Below are 18,055 nucleotides of genomic sequence, written 5' to 3' on the forward strand. Positions count from 1 at the left end.
CAAGAAAACAAAGAACAGTTTTGGAAAAGGTGGTCGTTAGAATATCTGTCCGAATTGCAAAAGCGTTACAAGTGGGATAAAGTAATGCCAAATTTAAAACCGGGAACCCTTGTATTATTAAAGGAAGAAAATCTGGCCCAAATGCATTGGAAGAGGGGCAGGGTCACAAAGACCATTGTAGGTAAAGATGGCCTTTGTAGAATGGTAGAAGTAAGGACAAGCAATGGAATATCGCTGAGGTCGGTGCACAATGTTTGTCCTTTTCCTGCCGAAGACGAGGATAACTCGTCAACTGCGGTAGTTACAACCGCAATACAAACAAGTAACCCAAATAAAATACAAAATAGTTATGAAAATGAACAGTATAAACCCAAGCCTGTAAAGTTAAAAAATAAGAATGTAATTTTATATATTTTAACATTTTTGTCGATATTTAACAATGTTAAGAGTCAAAAAATAGAATATTTAGAAAATAAGGCAGGGATATTTTTTGAGAACGTTGGCGACGTGGGATTAACGCGGACATCATGGAATATAATTATTCACGCAGATCTGGATGAGTATTGGGCATTTAAGCATCGAATAGAAGCATCTTGGTCCGTATTACTACATCTTAAGGAGAAGATTCAAAAAGACACAACTCTAGACTCAACGATGAAGCTGTTAGAAAACAAATTCAATAGGCTAGAACAAAATAATGACATTATTGTTCAAAATCAGAGGAGCAAGAAAGAACGACAACCTCGAGCGCCGCTCAGTTTCATGGGCAACGTTTTCCACGCCGTATTTGGATTAATGGATGAAGACCATGCGGACGTATTGCTCAACAAAATCAACCAGAGCAGAGACAACGAGGAGTATCTCCGGGACCTAATTCGTAACCAGTCATCAGTGCAGGATTCTACAATAACCATTATGCGGAAACAGAATGAAGTCATTTGGGACAATTTCAAAGTTATTAACAACACGATGTATACGTTGTCAAGTGCTATAAATAAGAAACTAGACAACGATAACATTCTTTCCGCATTAGAAAGCTTTTCAATTGGAATGGATGCCTTCGAAGAGTTGCAGCGGGACATCATCGCAGTAGTCTGGAACACTAAGGGGAATTTTCTGGGGAGCTTGATGCCGTTGAAGCAATTTGAGCAGCAGATTCAAGTCATGGCTCTAAATATGCCTGAGGGCGTCCAATTACCAGATACGGATCCCGTCGAGCTGGGTAAAATTGCAAAAATAACGACGAGGGCTACAAGTACCTCACTGTTATTTAACATAAGAATCCCATTAATAAATCACAATAAAATGAGAGCTTATGTAATCTATCCATATCCCACATTACACGATGGAAAATTCGTCAGTATTCAGCCCGAATTTACTCAAATACTCGTCGATGACAACTCAGCCAGTTTCTATGGACTAACAGAAGGAAATCTGAATTACTGCCAAAAGATGGAAAGGCTGCTATTATGTCCGCAAATCCACCCAATATACAACGTTAACGCTGCTACAAATTGCGACATATTACTTTTACAAAAAACAAAAACGCTACCGCCTACCTGCCAGGTAAACGTGATGAACCCGCGAAATTATTGGGCTCAACTTCACAAGGCTAACTCCTGGATATTTTCACTGCCAAATAAAATAACAGCGGAAATGCATTGCAAGGAAAATATCACAAGCCTCACCATATTTGGTCAAGGGATCCTTCAACTTAATACAGGATGCTTCCTACAAACTGAAGAAGCCAACTTGTGGGCATACGAGGATACTACTACGGATGTTAACTTCCGTCTACCAACAGTAAATCTGTCCAGCCATTTGCCTGAAATAAGCCATATGCAGGTAGAGGGTGAAATCAAAACATATAAGGTACGCGATATCCCAAGGATCAAAACAATCTTCGATTTCCCGATTCATCTCGATACGCATCAAATGGCACTTTACGGTATCAGCATCACCTCCTGGATTGTCGGATTTTGTCTCATCGTGGCGATCGTTATCATCTTTAAAAAGATGTGCCAACTTTCTACCCAATTTCTACCCGTAACATTTGCCTTACCACGTTTATCCTAAAAACTAAGAAAATATATGTAATCGTGTATAATTAAAATTAAACTTAAGAAACAATACTAGTTGAAAGGGAGTCCTTTCAAGGTGGGGAGCATGTTCAATTCTAACGAGATCCTAAGTAAATGTAAATTAATTGATAAGCTAGATTTGCTCTGTCTAGACCACGAAGGGTACATTATCATATTGTTATAGATAAAACCTCGATAAACAGACATGCTCTCTTATACAGATAATAATGAGTTCGGCCTTAGATGCCGAACATAGCACCAACATTTTCGTAGCTGGCAGGCGCCAGCTTAATAGATAAGGATGTGTAAGTACACAAATCATTAGCTCAGGCTCGCCACCGCGCTGGATGAGCATGCTGCGGCTGGCTAACATGAGCTACCTGATAAAGTACGCACACATGGTAGAAGATAAGGAATCGATGATAGTATGTAGGCGATAGCATAAGAACTAGGATAAGAATTTATATATAAATAAAGCAGTCGAGCTATCGACGTTGTTCATTCATCCACAAAACTTTGTCGCGTATTATTATCCTCCCACCAATCCTGCTCCGCTCAATACAGGTTGTCTTAATTAAAACACATCCAGCTTAATTTTGCACGTGACGTTTGCAGCTCATTAACTTGGCGCACGTTACGTGGCTAAGGAGTTGCATCGACTTGGGCAAAGTTTTACTGCTAGTTGTTGTTGTTGTTGTTGTATAATAAAAAATGGAGGTCAGCACAGCGTTGTGTAAGGCTCAAGTTTTTGCAAATCCGTTCGGCAATTAGATACTTGCAGCCAATAATCAGGACAAAGTTGCGCGGCAAAGGCAGCGACGCAGATTACAGGGGCACCCACAAAAATTGCAAACGAACGTACAGTTCCAGTCCATCCCCAGTATACCCGTCGCATCCCGTCTCGCCCTGCGTCGCACGCATCCGCATTTCGTAGTGCAAATATCCCATTACTCGAATGAAACTTTTAATTAAAAAGTTGCCAATGACAAACGAGGGATGGAAACTGCGGAAGCGGCAGCGAAAGCGACAGCGGCATCGGCATTGGCATCGTGAGCAATGTGGTATAGTTTTAATATTTAGCCCTATACCGCCTCTGTGTCTTCTCCAAGTGGGCTAATCGTAGCCGTCGTAGTCGTCTTCGTCGTCGTCGTCGTCGTTCACGCGCCAGAGAAGCTGCCACGCACGTAATTGAGACAAACTTTGAGTCAGTAAAACATTCGTGCAATGCCTTAGGTGGCCATTGCAAGAAGTTTCGAGCATGTCGCGTTTTGGCCAGAAACGGACGAATGGACGACCGGACGTTGCCAGAGCGGGTGAGACGATATTAGACTGGGTTGTGCGAATGAGAAAATTACGACCTTTAAACCCAGAGGTAACATGTACGTGAAATATTAAGTTCAGTTGCATAAGAGCACATTAAATCTTATGGCAGGTCAATTTGGCGCTGCCTGTTGTGGATGTTCAACACAAGGACATACGAGTAGTATACTATTTCAGCAACATGCAGAACAAAGCTGAAAAGTGAATAATGTAATTGAAAGACAAGTGCGCGTGCGTTCCACATGCGGTTCATTCGTTATAAATGCAAATGCACTCTAGTTTTTAATTACACACAACTGTATCGTTGCAGCTTAATGATAAAGAAGTCCGATTGGAGGAACCATTTTTTAAAGTGATTTATTAACTAATTCTCTTTGTTCAATTGTTGTGCGGGGCGTATTTTAAATATGCTCTCAACTAGACTCTACAAGTAATAAAATGCTTGTAAGCCATATTATAGAAGGAGAGCATATGCTAACAAATAGAAAGTTCCATTAAATAAAGCAATACTGGAGTACTACTATATTTGACACAGAAGTGCCGGCATGATGAGCAATCAGATTTCCTCATTTGTGGTATATATTGTTGTCAATGCAAAACCGCATTTCAGTTTCAGCATTCTATATGTATATCGGCTATAAAAATAGAGTGTATGAAGAAACGTATGCACAATATAAAAATGATGTGAGTCAATATAAGTATATTACCAATATATAAGCTGGAATATTTAAAAAAACACCTTCAAAATGAAGTACTTTAGGTGCAATAGATAATAATTGTTAGTTTTTCTATATACAAGTAGTCCACCAATTTCAGTCGAATTAGGCCATATTCTAAATTATTAAAATGCTACATGTTAACAGAAGCGCCATGTTACTCAATTGGTTAAACTTTAATGCAACAAAACAGTTGGCTTAGTTTGGATAGAAGAGCTTTGAGGAACTAGAGTGCGCGACAGTTTGAATAACCCATTTCTTGGATTCACAAAAAAAAGACATATAATCTGCTAATCATATATACTCGTAAGCGTAAGAGACCTCTTAAGTCAGTGATAACAACATCTGCGGCTATAATTAACACTTACCCTCAAGGCGCCAGCTACTACCAGCACTGACTTAATTGCGCGTAAGCCCCAATCGTAGTGATCTTGTTTGGAAAGTAACTCTTTGCATAGTGTGTACAATGTTATGAATTTTCGGGCCAGCAAACGCGCTTCCTGGAAACCCTCGGCTACCAGCATGATTTCACTAATCAATGCAAAGTCGGGAACCACCATGGCGCATGGTCGATATAGAGCCTTCAAATTCTCCGGCAGCTCGGCTCGGCCAGCATAGCCAGGATTCATGGTGATGAACACACCTACAGTCGGGCGTAGCGAGATGATTTCACCAAGGAAGTTGAACGTTGTTTTCTTCGCTTTAATGGCGTCCTGAATGCACTTTACTTGCACGGCTACGACAGACAACACTTCTACGGATATACGATTGAACTCGTCGAAGCAGCCCCATGCGCCTGTTTGTGCCAGTCCCTTGTGTATATTGCCAATAGACTTGTAGTCCATTTGTTCGGAACAATTAAACACGTACACCATCATGCCCAGCGCACGACCTAAATCCTAAAAGGGAAAACGAAAAGAATTAGAGAATATTGAAAAGAACGGAAATTAAAAATAAAGATAAAGTTTCTGAAAATTGCGATAAACCAACCTTAGTGGTTTCCGTTTTACCAGTACCTGTGAACCAGAAGGCGTAAAATATTAGTCAGCTGAACTAGTGGTAGACATTTCTCGTAATATATTTGATACATAAGTTGTTTACCTGCTGGTCCTGCTGGCGCACCTCCCATCACTAAATGTAAACTCTATTGATGATTGAAGTGCGATTGCAGAAGTGGATTTACGCATATAAAGAAATGAGAAGGAAGAAAGCTAATTATTGAAGTTCAGCATTAAATAGCGTGGACTCACCTGCGTTAATGTTATATAGCAACGATCTGTGAGGGGGGTAATCACAAGGCGCGGCGTGTTGCCCAGATACTCATAGTCGTAGCGGAACTGTGCATCACAAATGTTGGCAAAGCAATCATCGATTTTGTTATCCCACCGATGACGCAGCTGGCTTTGCCATTGAAAAGCTGTCGCATTCTCCACCTTGGCCGATATAATTTTGCTGACGACATCGCGTGAGTGCACATCGATAGTACACACGGTCATGACTTTTTGGCGCTCGGCAGCTGTCAAATCTCCCAGAAGCAGCATTATCAGATTGTTTAGCTGAGTCACCTGCTTTTTGTTGTAATCTTTCAGGGCATTCTCATAGCGCTGTTGCACCTTAGCAAAGGCGTCGTTGGTTTCGGTCGTCCACATGATTTGTGTGCCCACCAGGGCTGGCTGTGCCGGCCATTCGAAGATCCATACGTGGCGCGGCTTGTGGTCGTAGGTGGAGAGCGACTTTTTCAGCTGATCGCGCAATGTGTCCCTCATTTTGTCCGTAACGCGATTAAGCCACACCTCCACTTTGCCGCTGCAATCGCAGTTGTCGAGAAAAGGCACGTATTCCTCCAGTTCCTTCGCAACCATACCAGCTGCTTGCTTGGTTCCAGCAATGAGGTTCAGCTTGCCCATTGAATCGTAGAGCTTGGTCAAGTGACGGGCTACCATAGCGGGATTGTTGCCGTTGGATAGGATGTCCAGTAAATCGGCTGAGGAGACGAAGTAGAAGCGCGGATAGGCCAAGCGCTTCGTTTCAAGGTAGTCATTAAGCGCCTTCTCACACAACATGAGCATTTTAAGCAGCTGTTCCAGATGCTCGTATAGCTTGCTGCCAGAGCGATTAGTTGACCGCACAACATTGCGGTCAGCATTCATTTGGGCCAGCAGGGCTTTAAATTCGCGATCAATGTAGTCGAAACGCTTAGAGTCTTCGGGCAATTGGGATCGTATGTCCTCAGAGCCAATGAATATGCTTTCAAGATACTGCCACTTACGCTGCACCTCAAACCACGAGCCTATGATTTGATCGGCATTGGAGAGTTTTTGCTGCCATGACGTTACTTCGTGCTGAAAGTAGCCAATATACTTGGACGATGCCATATTCTGCAGTTGGACTTGGTGCTCCTCAAGGGTTTCGATCATTTCCTCTGACGCCTTCAGCAATTTCAGCCCCGTACGCTCATGTATTTCAGTCCCGAATTCCATAACAGCCCAAACCGCAGCAATGTCTTTCAGCGTTTTTTCCATAGCCATTTCCTTTACGGATTTATCAACTATGTTCTTCACTTCCTCTTCGTATTCGTGCAGGTTTAGGTCTAGCAAATCCTTAAGCGTAGTCGAGTCATCCATGTTGAACTTGACATGAGTGGTCTGCATTAGCTCCACCCAGTGACGATCGCGTATCGCGGGATTTTGAAGCTCCGTGACGGCGCGCAAAGATGTCATTAAGTTCTTGAGTGATGCCTCCATAAAAATAAATGGCTCCCATGTGCGCATAGTTTTGTCTAAGCCACGCAGCTCGCGTCCAAATTTCTTGCACTCCTGATCCATATTCTCAATGTCGATTTTCTTCCAGGGTGTTTTCTTCCAGTCATTAATGGTTGACTCAATGGTAATAGCAAAGTCCCACATAATCTTGACTAGCTTGATGTCGCTGCGACAAAGCTCTATTTTTCCTGGATCCGGTCCCTGTAACTCGAACAAGACAGCCGACTCAGCGAGAGTTTTCTGACGTTCTTCAAGCGCACAAATCTCCAAATCTGCCTCATCGATTAACTCGTAGACATTGCGGCAGGGCACGTTAAAGAATTTTTTTGCCAAGAATTTCCTACGGTAAGTGCTAGCCATGTTATCGCACAGCATAATGCGTTTCTCTATTAAGTCGACTTGGTAGCTCTGTATGGGTGCAATTAGTTGCTTGGTGCTGGCCGCTTGCCGTTTCACTTTTTGCCAGGCGTCTGGTAGCTCATTAAGCATAGTCAGCTCGTTATCGTCGAACTCATAATTATACTGTTTAAGGAGCTCAACAATTTCCTTAAGAGGCTCAAACATGGAGTCGTACAAATACTGCTTCTCGTTGATTTGGTTTAGTACGGAAAGAATTTTAACCAATCCTTCGAAATCGTCTTTTTGCAGCTCCATTTTGAGTACGATGTTTGCTTCATCCACAAAGTCTTGCAGTTCCTGCAAGGAAAGATTGTATGAAAACTTTTTTTTCGCATAGATTTGTGTCTAACCTTAAGCGAATTCTTCACACGATTTATAAGATCCATTTTGAACAAACTTATCCATTGACCCACTTGATTGAGTACCGACTTTTTGAAGCCCTCCATGTTCAATCGGAGAAAAACAAAGAAGTCTTCGTAGAGGTCCCATTTTCGAATTTGCTCTTGTAGCTCAATAAACTTGTCCAATTGCTCTTTATATATAGTGAGTGGTGGGTATTCATCGGTGCCCAATATCTTAAGACCAGAGCTGCCCTCTTGTTCAGTCTCGGCTTCGCGTTCAGCCAATGTCAGAGCGCGTCCGTATTTTTTCACCTCGTTCAAGTAATTTGTTTTATTCCATAGCCAAAGATAGGAATACTCCATGAAGCCTTTTCCATGCACCCGTATGGCCTGCAGTGCCATCTTCACCTTATTCAGTATATCAGTGCGTTGTCTGACAAGATCTGGCTTGTCCTCAAGCTCATCTGCGGATGGTATTGGGTATTAGTCTATACATGTTATTGATGAATCTACAATACCGGTAAATCTTTCCATTTCACCCTCATTTATTTCGGGAGGATCTTGAGCAACGCGATAGAGAAGACTCGTCATTTCGTTGATATTGTCGATCAGACCTTCTATCCAGAAAACAAAGCCCGTTTTGGCGGTTGGATCTATGCCGAGAAAGTAAACTACGTTTGGTTCCTGTAGCTCCATTAGTATTTGGAAGATAGGTGAGTTATTTTCATATCGGTTATCGACCTCCATGCGTAAGTATGTGGTGCTGGTGATAACAGCGTCCAGCAAGCATGCACCGATAATGGTGTCAACATACTTTTCGTATTCGCGAAACAATTCGCGCTCCTCATCAGAGACGCCTTTGAGTACCTCGTAGCGATGAAGTGGTGTTATTGTCTGAAATATTTGAAAAGTTAGTACTCGTGAAGAAAATTCCTTTTCCTAGAATACTTCTTCTTCGCTTTCCGACTGCTCTTCTTCGTCTTCCGCAAATTCCTCATCTTCGCCACCAGACTGACGTTTCTTTTTAATTTTTTCCACAGTTGTCATGGTCGTTAGACTCAAAATTGGTGGCCAAATGCCATCTCCTTGATCTTCTTCTTCACCCGCTTCGCCCGGTGGCAGGGTGTAACGACGGGGTATGTCGAAGAACAGCTTCAGATTAATGTACATTAACAGATCGATGAGACGTTGCGTGATATCAGCCTGATCGGAGCGTTCCTGCAAGATCACAGGTCGTGGCTCTGTGCGCAACATCGCTTGGGTATTCATGTCTTTGCGCTGGAACAGAGGAACCTTGCCCCAAGAGTTTATGCTTTCTCTGATGGCGTCTAGATTCTCTTGAGCAGCCACGAGGCGGTCGTGCAAATACTTGATCATTTTAAAAATGATGACAATGAACTTCTGACCTGTATATGTATGAATGTATAAGAAGTATACGAGTAATACTCTTAAGAAATGTAACAGAGCATCATTAACTTACTGAATTGGTTCCATGTTATATGTTTTACAATTGGGTCCATGTGCTCCTCGATCATTGTCATTTCAGCTGCAATCAGTGCCTTTTCGGTAGCATGTGCTCGGGTATTTATGTCATTGTACCACTCAGCAATGCGCATGAGCTTAATGCGTGCTTGCTGTAATATAGAATATGGATTTAATTATGTCAGACAGTTTCTACGGTTGACCTACCCAAAGTTTCTCCTCTAGGCTAAAGAAGTCCAACAGCTGTGGTGATATTTCACAGCCCAATAGACGTATGACCTTGATGTCTTTCAGGGCCGCCTTAAGAGTGTCGCTAAAATTGACCGAAAGCACGCCCTTGTCATCTTTTGCTAACAACGTCAAGTTCATGCTCTCTTGAATGCCAGCCAAGCACTCAACAGTCCATTTTTCAAGAATCTCTGTAGTAAAGCCATCAATTTCTTGCAGCATCTGATGATAGTTCTCTAAAACAGTATGCCCGTGATCATTGTCAAAAAGTCTGAAATTGAAGATCATATTAATGATTTGCATGCGATTCAATGAAAGAGATAAACTTACGGATACTCATACATTTCTGTGTCCGTATGCATAGATGAAATTCTATATCTCAATTTTTTCAGAAATGAAATGGCGCCCGAAACTTTCGGAAAACAATCATCCGTGGGCAGTTCCTGTTGGTTTTAAAAAGTATAGTTTCTACATACATTTAGGTATTGGCGACTTACATCCATGCCTTTCTCTACATAAATGGATTTGAATTCATTAAAGTCCACCTTTACATCCGCGATCTCCTCTTCAAAATCATCGACTATGATATGCATGAAGGGATCCATGTGTGCCTTGATGATGGGTCGCATAAGCAACTGGCCACCCAGCAGCAAATCATGTGAGTCCTCCAAAGCCTTTTCAAACTGAAACGCAATCATACGCTCCAATATGTCCGTTTTGGCTTGAAACTTCAAGCGATCCGATTCAAAGTTGGAGTTCTCCGCATCAGGATCTAACGGATTGTACTGTATGTTTGTCCATTCGCGATAATTGTTGTTGTATTCCTCCAGAATTTTCTCTAAGGCAGATGTTATCTGCCGTCCTTTTAGACCTCCAATGATAATTTTCTCCAACTTAATAAAGTCACGTCCAGTGTTAAACAGCTCCTTGAGTTGATGGAGACGTTCCGTAAATGCGTCAAGACGATGAAATATCTTTTCCGGATGCCAGGTCCAGTCTTGTGAGTTAAATGTGGTGCCTATTTTAAATTTCTTTAACGAATTGCGGCATTCCGTGTACACTTTTCTAGAGTACAGAAAATTGCATCATCATTGAGTATTAAATGCGTAATTTATTTCCATCTTACTTGTAGTGCTCTAAGTGTTGTATATTCATCTCAATTTTCTTGTGCGCCTCATCAATATCTCCTTGGAATATCGAGTCTGGCTCTATGGTCCTCATGACGCATTCGATGACTGAGTTGTGAAAGAGTTTGAGAAAAAGGGACATGTTACTGAGAGTATGGAAATAGCGCGAATGACCCCAGACTAGTCCCAATGTTAGCATAAGAGGGCGTATTTCCGGTAAATTATCATCCATGTCATTTGCTTCAAATTTATCAATTTTCTTTTTCTGCAGAATGTTGCTTTAATAGATTTTTGACAGAATATTTGCTACCCCGCTTACAAGCGCTGCCAGACATTTCGTTATGTCTCGTGCCTCAGCCAAGGCCTCCAGCACCAACTCCACAATTCGGCGATAGGAGTGCTCGAAAACAGAGTGAATTTTCTCTAGGACGAACCCAATCGTCTTGATGCGTTTGTCACCCAATTGGTCGGCTAGGTTTTCAAGATTTTCGAGGCGTGACTCCCAGAATGAGAAAACTGCTTCGGGCAATGGGAATCGCTCCTTGGCGTAGATTTTTTCGGCCGGCTTCACATTTACAAGATCTTCGACTGAGTCCAGCCATTTCACGACCATAAATTCAAGTGAATGTTTCATTAGCGGCGTTACTACAACAAGATCACTGGAGAGAGATATTTTAGTAAAAAAAAAGGAAGCTGCGAAAAACTCACGAACCCGGCGGCAATGCGCGGAGCTGCCTCCATGACTTCGTCTATGCAAATTGGCAATGGAAATATTGTTCGATTGATAACCAGACCCTTCATCTGAGCAATGCCATTTCGCATTTCCTGTGATTCTGTCTTCATATCATTTACAATTACCGAGGTCCAGCCCTTTTGATTTTTTACATTGTTTAGCAGCGGAAAGAAAACATCATCGCAAAGTACAGAGAGATTGGCCAGCGGATTAGGAAGTAGATCGCCATACATAAGGGACTAAAGAGAAGAAATGCAATTAATTTTCATTCCCTGATCAGACTTTAACATAAATCTTCAACTAACTTTCATCATGTTTTCCTCCGTTAGCTCCGACGGCGTCTTGTTGCGTATAAAATACACTACTTTGGCCCGAGGCTTGGCCGGAAAATTGTACATTGGATATAGCAGGCCGCCAGTGTTCATGGTAAAAATAATGCGTGGCTTTTCGGGGTCCTTTAGGAATTCCATGACAATGTCCTGTTCGAAAGATAAAAACCATTTCATTGTGCAGTATGTGAATTGACCAAATTGCATAAAGCAGAAGGATTAAATGCCAACATGAACTGCAGGCAGTGGTGCGGATTTTGGGCTAATTAACGGTAATCGTTTCGATTTTGCAAAATAATCAGAAAATGCTCTCAACATGTTGCGTGAAGCGACAATGTACAGCAAAATGCAATGCTCAATGAGAGGGCGGCATATAAGTAAAATGTCCAGCTAGGCGCAACGCCTATCCATTTCTGCCTGCATTGCAATCGCATCTGGGCTGGTCGAGTCGAGTCGAGTCTTTCCGGGTCTGGCGTGTGCTGGTGAGCCGGTAGCCGGAAGAGCTGCGGTCGCTATGCTGCTGTTTCGTAGCGTTATCTAATTACAAAGGAATTGTGTTGCCCAGCGCCTACCCGGCCACACAAAATATTATTTCCCTACAAATGCAAAGGCAACAAAAATAACGACAAAACCAGACCAAACCGAACCAAACCAAAAAATTGCTGCGGGCTACCCATTGATATATGTAGCCGAGTTGCGATAGTCATGTTTGGGTGGATGGGTGGCGGAAATGGCGATGGCGATGGCCGTGGCCTATGCCTAGCGGCTGATGGAGTTGACCCGAAACACGTAAACGCAAAACCCAAAAACGCATCGCTCGCAGTTATTTACAGGCACATGCCCATGGAACGATGCACATATGCGCTAGATACACTTGTGTCTAATAAGTTTTAGGCAAAATAACCAGAAATACACACAGGCGAAGCGAACACCCACATCCACATCGACACTCGACTATACATACTAGGGGGGCTTGTCGATTGGGGGTCTCAGCTGCATGAGCGCCATATATGAGTGCGTATGGACACAAATTGTTAAAATGCCGCCTGGCAAACTTGGCCAGAATACGAGTAGACGCAATCGCATTCTGCACGCCTATCTCCACGCATTTAAATTGTCAAAATATTTGGTTGCTCGTCGTTAACTGTATATTGACGTTGACAGTTTGTCGCACACAAAAATCAGCGTTCAGGCATTAGGCCAAAAGCAACATGCAGAGTAACGCCAAACAACACAACAATGCCAGGCAAAAGAAATGGGAACAACGCATAAAGTATTCAAGTGCTAATTGCGTCCTTGTCAACACTCGAAATAAAAATAATATTTGCAACAATTAAAGCAGCAAACAATTAAAAGCACGCGCACATTGACCAACATAACAAAAGGTCTAACTAAACATTTTTGTTTTGCTTACTTTTGTTGTCCTCGTCATATTTTTTTTCCAGGGGTTTATGTCAAATGAAAATGGAAAAGTAAAAAGGACTGGTCTACATAAAGGTGGCGCAGCCTGGTAAGCGCCGCTGGTAATTTGGCGCATAATTTGAAAATATTATAAAATGTTGGCACGCAAATTAAAAGGGCAACACGTTTAGCAGATTTGCTGGGCACGCCTGCCGACCGCGTCTGCAGATTGCCGCCTGCCTTGGGTAGTCGTGCAACACATTATGCAAATTAAAGACGCGCCAAAATACAAAAAAAAGAAAGATGAGTAAAAAAATATGTGGCCATGGCAAACATGGGGGGCGTTGGCGTGAAATGCGCCGCAGGCCCATGGTACTAAATAAAAAGGGACGGCAAGGCCGCTCGGACTACACATTGTCGCAATCGTACCCCACTGCCTGCCACCTCCCGTTGTCCAATGATGCCAGAAGTGGAGCACTTACCTTGAACTCATTGGTGGTAATCATTTTGGTCCATTTCTCCTGTTTCAGACGCATAGTTTTGCTTATATAATTCCAAAAGAATTCCGGCCTATTGTCGACCTATACGCATTCGAATTAAATTTCGGCCAATTTGTTGTTGTTGATAACAATAGAGCTTACCACTTCTTTTTTCTTTTCTCCCTCGTCAGCCATTTTGTGTATAGTACTGGACTGGCGGTTAAAGTTGGCGCTACTGTGGTCTTCTTAATGGATGGATTGATTAGGTGACTGCAGTAATACTGCACGACCTAATTCTGGGTTGATTTGAAAGTTGTTTAAAAAATATAAACTTGAGCTTCTGCTCCAAGCATTGTTTGTTTAAAGTAGCAACGCAAACAAAGCATTCGATGTTTAACCGACTTCACAAAAAGAAGGAGCTTCTAAATCAGACTGGGTGAACCGATGTTAATGATTCTTTTTTATTTCAATTTGGTCCAGCTCTGACAATGGCATCTATGTGAAAATCATATAAGTTCTAAATTTAAATTGTCGTGGATATGCAAAGACGGAATCGAACAATATTTTTGTTTATTTCCAACAACCTTTTTTACAGAATTTTAAAACTACCTTAAACATACCTTATTTTATCCAAATCAATGAAAATTCTATTCTTGAACAGGATGCTGTTACTTCCAAATCATCCGCGAAGCATTATGGCACTTTAAATGTCAAGGTATAACCTTGTTAATTAATTAAAATTACCATTTACGATTTAATTTATCTCGAGGTAAGCAATGCACTGGAATAGCTGCTGTTGTTTGCGCAGCTTTCATTGAATTAGATCCGTACTTGATTTCTGTTTAGTACTATAAAATAAGGGAGACAATGATTTTCGGCCAATTTCCATTCTACCATTTCTGTCGAAAGCATTTGAACAGCTAATGGCCAACCACATTACTAACTTCTTGGTAGGAAACTCATTATTAACTGACAAACAATCGGGAAGCTGTATAACATCACTGTTAAAATGTACAGAGGGCATTCGCAAAAAAGTCGACAACAGTATGGTAACTTTTCTTACACTTCTTGACTATTCTAAAGCTTTTGACACGGTAAAGCATACCATACTTTGCACAAAACTAAAAAGACTCTTCAACTTCTCTGACTCCGCAATAAGCTCCATCAAGCAGTTGTCACCTCGTGTAGTTTTTCGTCTTTTATGTCAATAAAACGTGGTGTCCCACAAATTGCGAGATTCACTTGTACGCAGATGATGTCCAGCTATATGTTAGTCGTCCGTTAAATAGAATAAAAGAATGTGTTAGTGTCTGTAATGACGATCTGTTATAGATCAGTGAATGGGCGAGAATGAATGGTCTATAGTTAAATCCGCAAAAAATATAAATGCTTGGTATTATATAAAAAGAAAATTAACCCACTCAATCTAGATAAATTGAAACTCAGCAATGAGCATATCGATTACGTAAAGAAGGCAAACAATTTAGGGATAACCCTCAATGAGACTCTATCCTGGCATAATCACTTTAATAATGCAGTAGGAAGAACTTATAGTGCACTAAGCCGCGGGCAGCGCTTGAGCAGCGCTGCAACAGCAAATATATTATATTATTATGGATATAAATTCTTGTTAAATCGGTCTATCATAGCGAAACGGACACACAACAACTAACTGGGGGTATTTGCTAAATTTTAGTTCGAAATTCCAAGAATTACGGGAGTTAGAGAAAATCGCAATTACGGGGGAGAGGGGGAGGGAGGGAAATTCAAAAATATACATTTTCTGCGTATTTACACAAGGCATCTTGGACTAAAATTTGGTGTTCCTAGGTCTCATAGTCTCCGAGATATAGGCGATTATACGAATGGAAAATCGGGAAAACCCCCATAGGGGGGAAGTGGGGGAGGCATCTTTGTGTAAAATTTGGTGTCTCTAGCTCTTATAGTCTCTGAGATCTAGGTGATCATACGGACGGACAGACAGACAGACAGACAGCGCTAGATCGACTCGTAGTAGGTAAGTAGTAGGTTAAGTAGGTACTAGGAATTAATAAACAAACAAACAAAAATAAATAAATCCTAGGTATAAGCGGCACTTGATCGTATAACATTTTAAATGTTTCTCAACATAATATTCTCCTAAGGTCAAAATTATTTGTATTGAAATACTTTATCTATTTTTTCGAGCTATTTACATACTTAATACTAAAAGTTGGGTTTTGATGTTTCGTTTTGGTACAAAATAACTTTTCGCTCCATGTCCCTATTTTTCTGTTTCTTAGATTCTTCTTAGATGCTTCCAATACCTCCGACTAATAGCGAAAGTTGTGCGAAATTACTATAAAATACTAGACGAACGTGCTCTACCGTTTCATATATTTGTCGTCCATTAAGGTAAGCGATGGGGCTGGATCGATAATACAGCTGTCCACATGTTAAAGTTTAATGGTTTTTGGTGGTGTACTTAAAGAATTTGAATTGTTAGTAGTATAATTAATAGTGAAGTGGATGATGGGAATGAAAGATATTCAGAAATCCAGGCGACGAGTCGTCATGCCTTTCAAGAAATTAGTGTTTAGTGGGGAGTATGAGGGAATGGGTTTCAATCAATTGATTCTGAATTAAATGAACGTCTTTATTTTTATTATCTGTTTTCTTTGATGTTTCATATCACTGAGAATTTAGTTAACAAATATATATTGTATGTGTGTTTGAATTTGTCGCCCATCTGTTTTTTGGTACTTCTCTGCTAGCCAAGACTCCTCAGTGAACAGTTATTGTCACTAGTTAGTGGCTGTTGTCTTGCGCTTTGGCATATTTTTCTTCAGCAAGCCCCAGGGTATAGATGGACTGGTTTTATTTACCTGTTTCTTCTGCTTTTTAGCCTTGTTGGCCAATTTGGAGCGCATTGCCCGCAAGTTTTGATATTGACTGGCGCTACGCACCACCTTGCTCAGCTGCTTGCTCAATTGGGCCGTCTTGGATCTGTACTTGTTCTTCAGCATCATTTTGCTGCCGGGGGTAATGCCGCCGCCAGAGCTTCGTTTTTTGGTGCCCGATTTGGACTTGCTTTTGCGTAGACTCTTTCCGGACTTTGACGCCTTTACAGACTTTTTCGATTTATTAGTCTTGGGTTTGTTAGATTTTTTCGCCTTTTGCTCAGAGTTAGTCGCACCACCTTTTGCACGAGTCGGTGTCGGCTTTGGCTGCGGCGGCCTGACTGAGTACTTGGGTAGGATGGGCGCTTGGGTGGCAAAGGCTTTAGCTGCCTGCACGATCGTGTCAAAGTTTCCAAAGACCGACATGATGTTGCGATTGACGTACTGGAGAAATTTCAGCGACGAGTTGCATAAGGTGCATTCCTGTTTCTTGTCCAAGTTGTTTCGTATCAGACTCTCTAAATATAGAAAGTTCTTGGCCATGTTCTCGCAGTGCTTACATCTGTTGGTCTTCGACTCATCGCACTTATTCTCGGTCATATTGGCGACGAAGTCGATCCCAACCGGCTTTTGCTGAAGAGTCATAGCAGAGTTATTGGGCACTACGTATTGTTTAGCTCCGACCCTTTTATCCAAACCGATCATTTTTCGTTAAACCAAAATTTTGTTAACCTTTTCAGGCAGCAACTGGTACTGAAATAAATATGTATACTGACTTTTGTATTGGGTATGCCAAATTGAGTGCGTTTTCAAGGCCTGTTGGTTAGCCAGCCTGAGGTTGACACAATTCCAGTGAATGCCAATCTGGGTTTGTACGTATAGTTGGGCGAGAGGTCGGTGCCTACCTCAATATTTCCGAATCCATTATTTCTTGTCGCTCTTCATCACTTGACCCTGGGGCGCACTCAATTATCGATGAAAGAAATTGCAGCGCATGAGCTTGACAAAGATTTACAAAAGCAAAAAAGCGTACCCTAAATTAATTTGAAAGCAGGCGTTCGGACCACATCAAAATGTTTCATTGGCCCCAACCAACCAACCAGCGGCCGGTCGTTTAATTTCTATTTCCTTGGGCACAATTAGCGATAATCAGCTGGCAATGGTAGCCTGATGTCCCTCGTCCTCTACTCGACAATTGTTCATCGCCGCCGTCGTTGCCATTTCGCTTTTATCTGGGTCAGCCCGTTCCGATGTGCGCAATAATTTATTTCGCTTCAAGATTTAATCGCAAAATTTTAGTTTGTCGTGTCGTTTGTTTTGTTCAGCTAACACATTTTTAAATGTCCCACAAATTTGTTTTGTATGCGTGCGTGAGTGAGTGGTGTGGGGTGGTGCTGTGGTGCTGACCTTGAGCGCTGATTGCCAAAAATTATGTAAGTTGATAGCGAAGTGCGTGTCGCATATTTGTGGTCGATACCCAAATGGGCAATTACATTGAGCTACAACATAGTTGTGGCTTTCAAATAAATTTAATTTAATGCGCCATTATGCGGAGGCGTGGCCCAAAGCTTAGTGCGGATTGCTATGAACTTGACACAATATGGCAGCGGAAGATTTGCAGTGCTAAGATAGGAAATATACTGGCATGATGATAAATATTTTAGTTTCAGAAACTCTAGAAAATGTATTCACACTATATCATTTAGCCCGCTGCCAGAATAAGATGGTTACTGATTCCGCAACTTCCAAGATCAGATGCGGTTCGGACTCGCAAATAA

The 18,055-nt window shown here is 41.7% G+C and overlaps 2 protein-coding genes across 2 annotated transcripts in view; both read right to left on the reverse strand.

The window, feature by feature from the left end:
- LOC115621978 (dynein beta chain, ciliary) overlaps nt 1-13,698 on the reverse strand; it is a 28,955-nt gene extending 15,257 nt beyond the window's left edge. Inside the window, exons 1-17 of the mRNA XM_030515829.1 lie at nt 13,561-13,698; nt 13,402-13,500; nt 11,495-11,668; nt 11,169-11,428; nt 10,776-11,115; nt 10,456-10,721; nt 9,827-10,394; nt 9,660-9,772; nt 9,309-9,600; nt 9,100-9,253; nt 8,568-9,025; nt 8,138-8,513; nt 7,629-8,083; nt 5,368-7,575; nt 5,219-5,261; nt 5,108-5,133; nt 4,486-5,016 (exon numbers count right to left, since the gene is read on the reverse strand). Of these exons, the coding sequence (XP_030371689.1) occupies nt 4,486-5,016; nt 5,108-5,133; nt 5,219-5,261; nt 5,368-7,575; nt 7,629-8,083; nt 8,138-8,513; nt 8,568-9,025; nt 9,100-9,253; nt 9,309-9,600; nt 9,660-9,772; nt 9,827-10,394; nt 10,456-10,721; nt 10,776-11,115; nt 11,169-11,428; nt 11,495-11,668; nt 13,402-13,500; nt 13,561-13,593 (6,396 nt within the window). The 5' untranslated portion in view covers nt 13,594-13,698. The remainder of the gene's footprint in view (nt 1-4,485; nt 5,017-5,107; nt 5,134-5,218; nt 5,262-5,367; nt 7,576-7,628; nt 8,084-8,137; nt 8,514-8,567; nt 9,026-9,099; nt 9,254-9,308; nt 9,601-9,659; nt 9,773-9,826; nt 10,395-10,455; nt 10,722-10,775; nt 11,116-11,168; nt 11,429-11,494; nt 11,669-13,401; nt 13,501-13,560) is intronic.
- Nucleotides 13,699-16,008: 2,310 nt separating this feature from the next.
- Nucleotides 16,009-17,011, reverse strand: LOC115621423. The gene has a single exon (XM_030515075.1). It carries the CDS (start codon nt 16,980-16,982, stop codon nt 16,182-16,184), a length of 801 nt encoding a protein of 266 aa, XP_030370935.1. The 5' UTR covers nt 16,983-17,011; the 3' UTR covers nt 16,009-16,181.
- Between the last annotated feature and the right edge of the window lie 1,044 nt (nt 17,012-18,055).

Source organism: Scaptodrosophila lebanonensis, unplaced genomic scaffold, assembly GCF_003285725.1.
Source record: "Scaptodrosophila lebanonensis strain 11010-0011.00,11010-0021.00 unplaced genomic scaffold, SlebRS2 tig00000024-arrow-pilon, whole genome shotgun sequence".
Taxonomy (NCBI): Eukaryota; Metazoa; Arthropoda; class Insecta; order Diptera; family Drosophilidae; genus Scaptodrosophila; species Scaptodrosophila lebanonensis.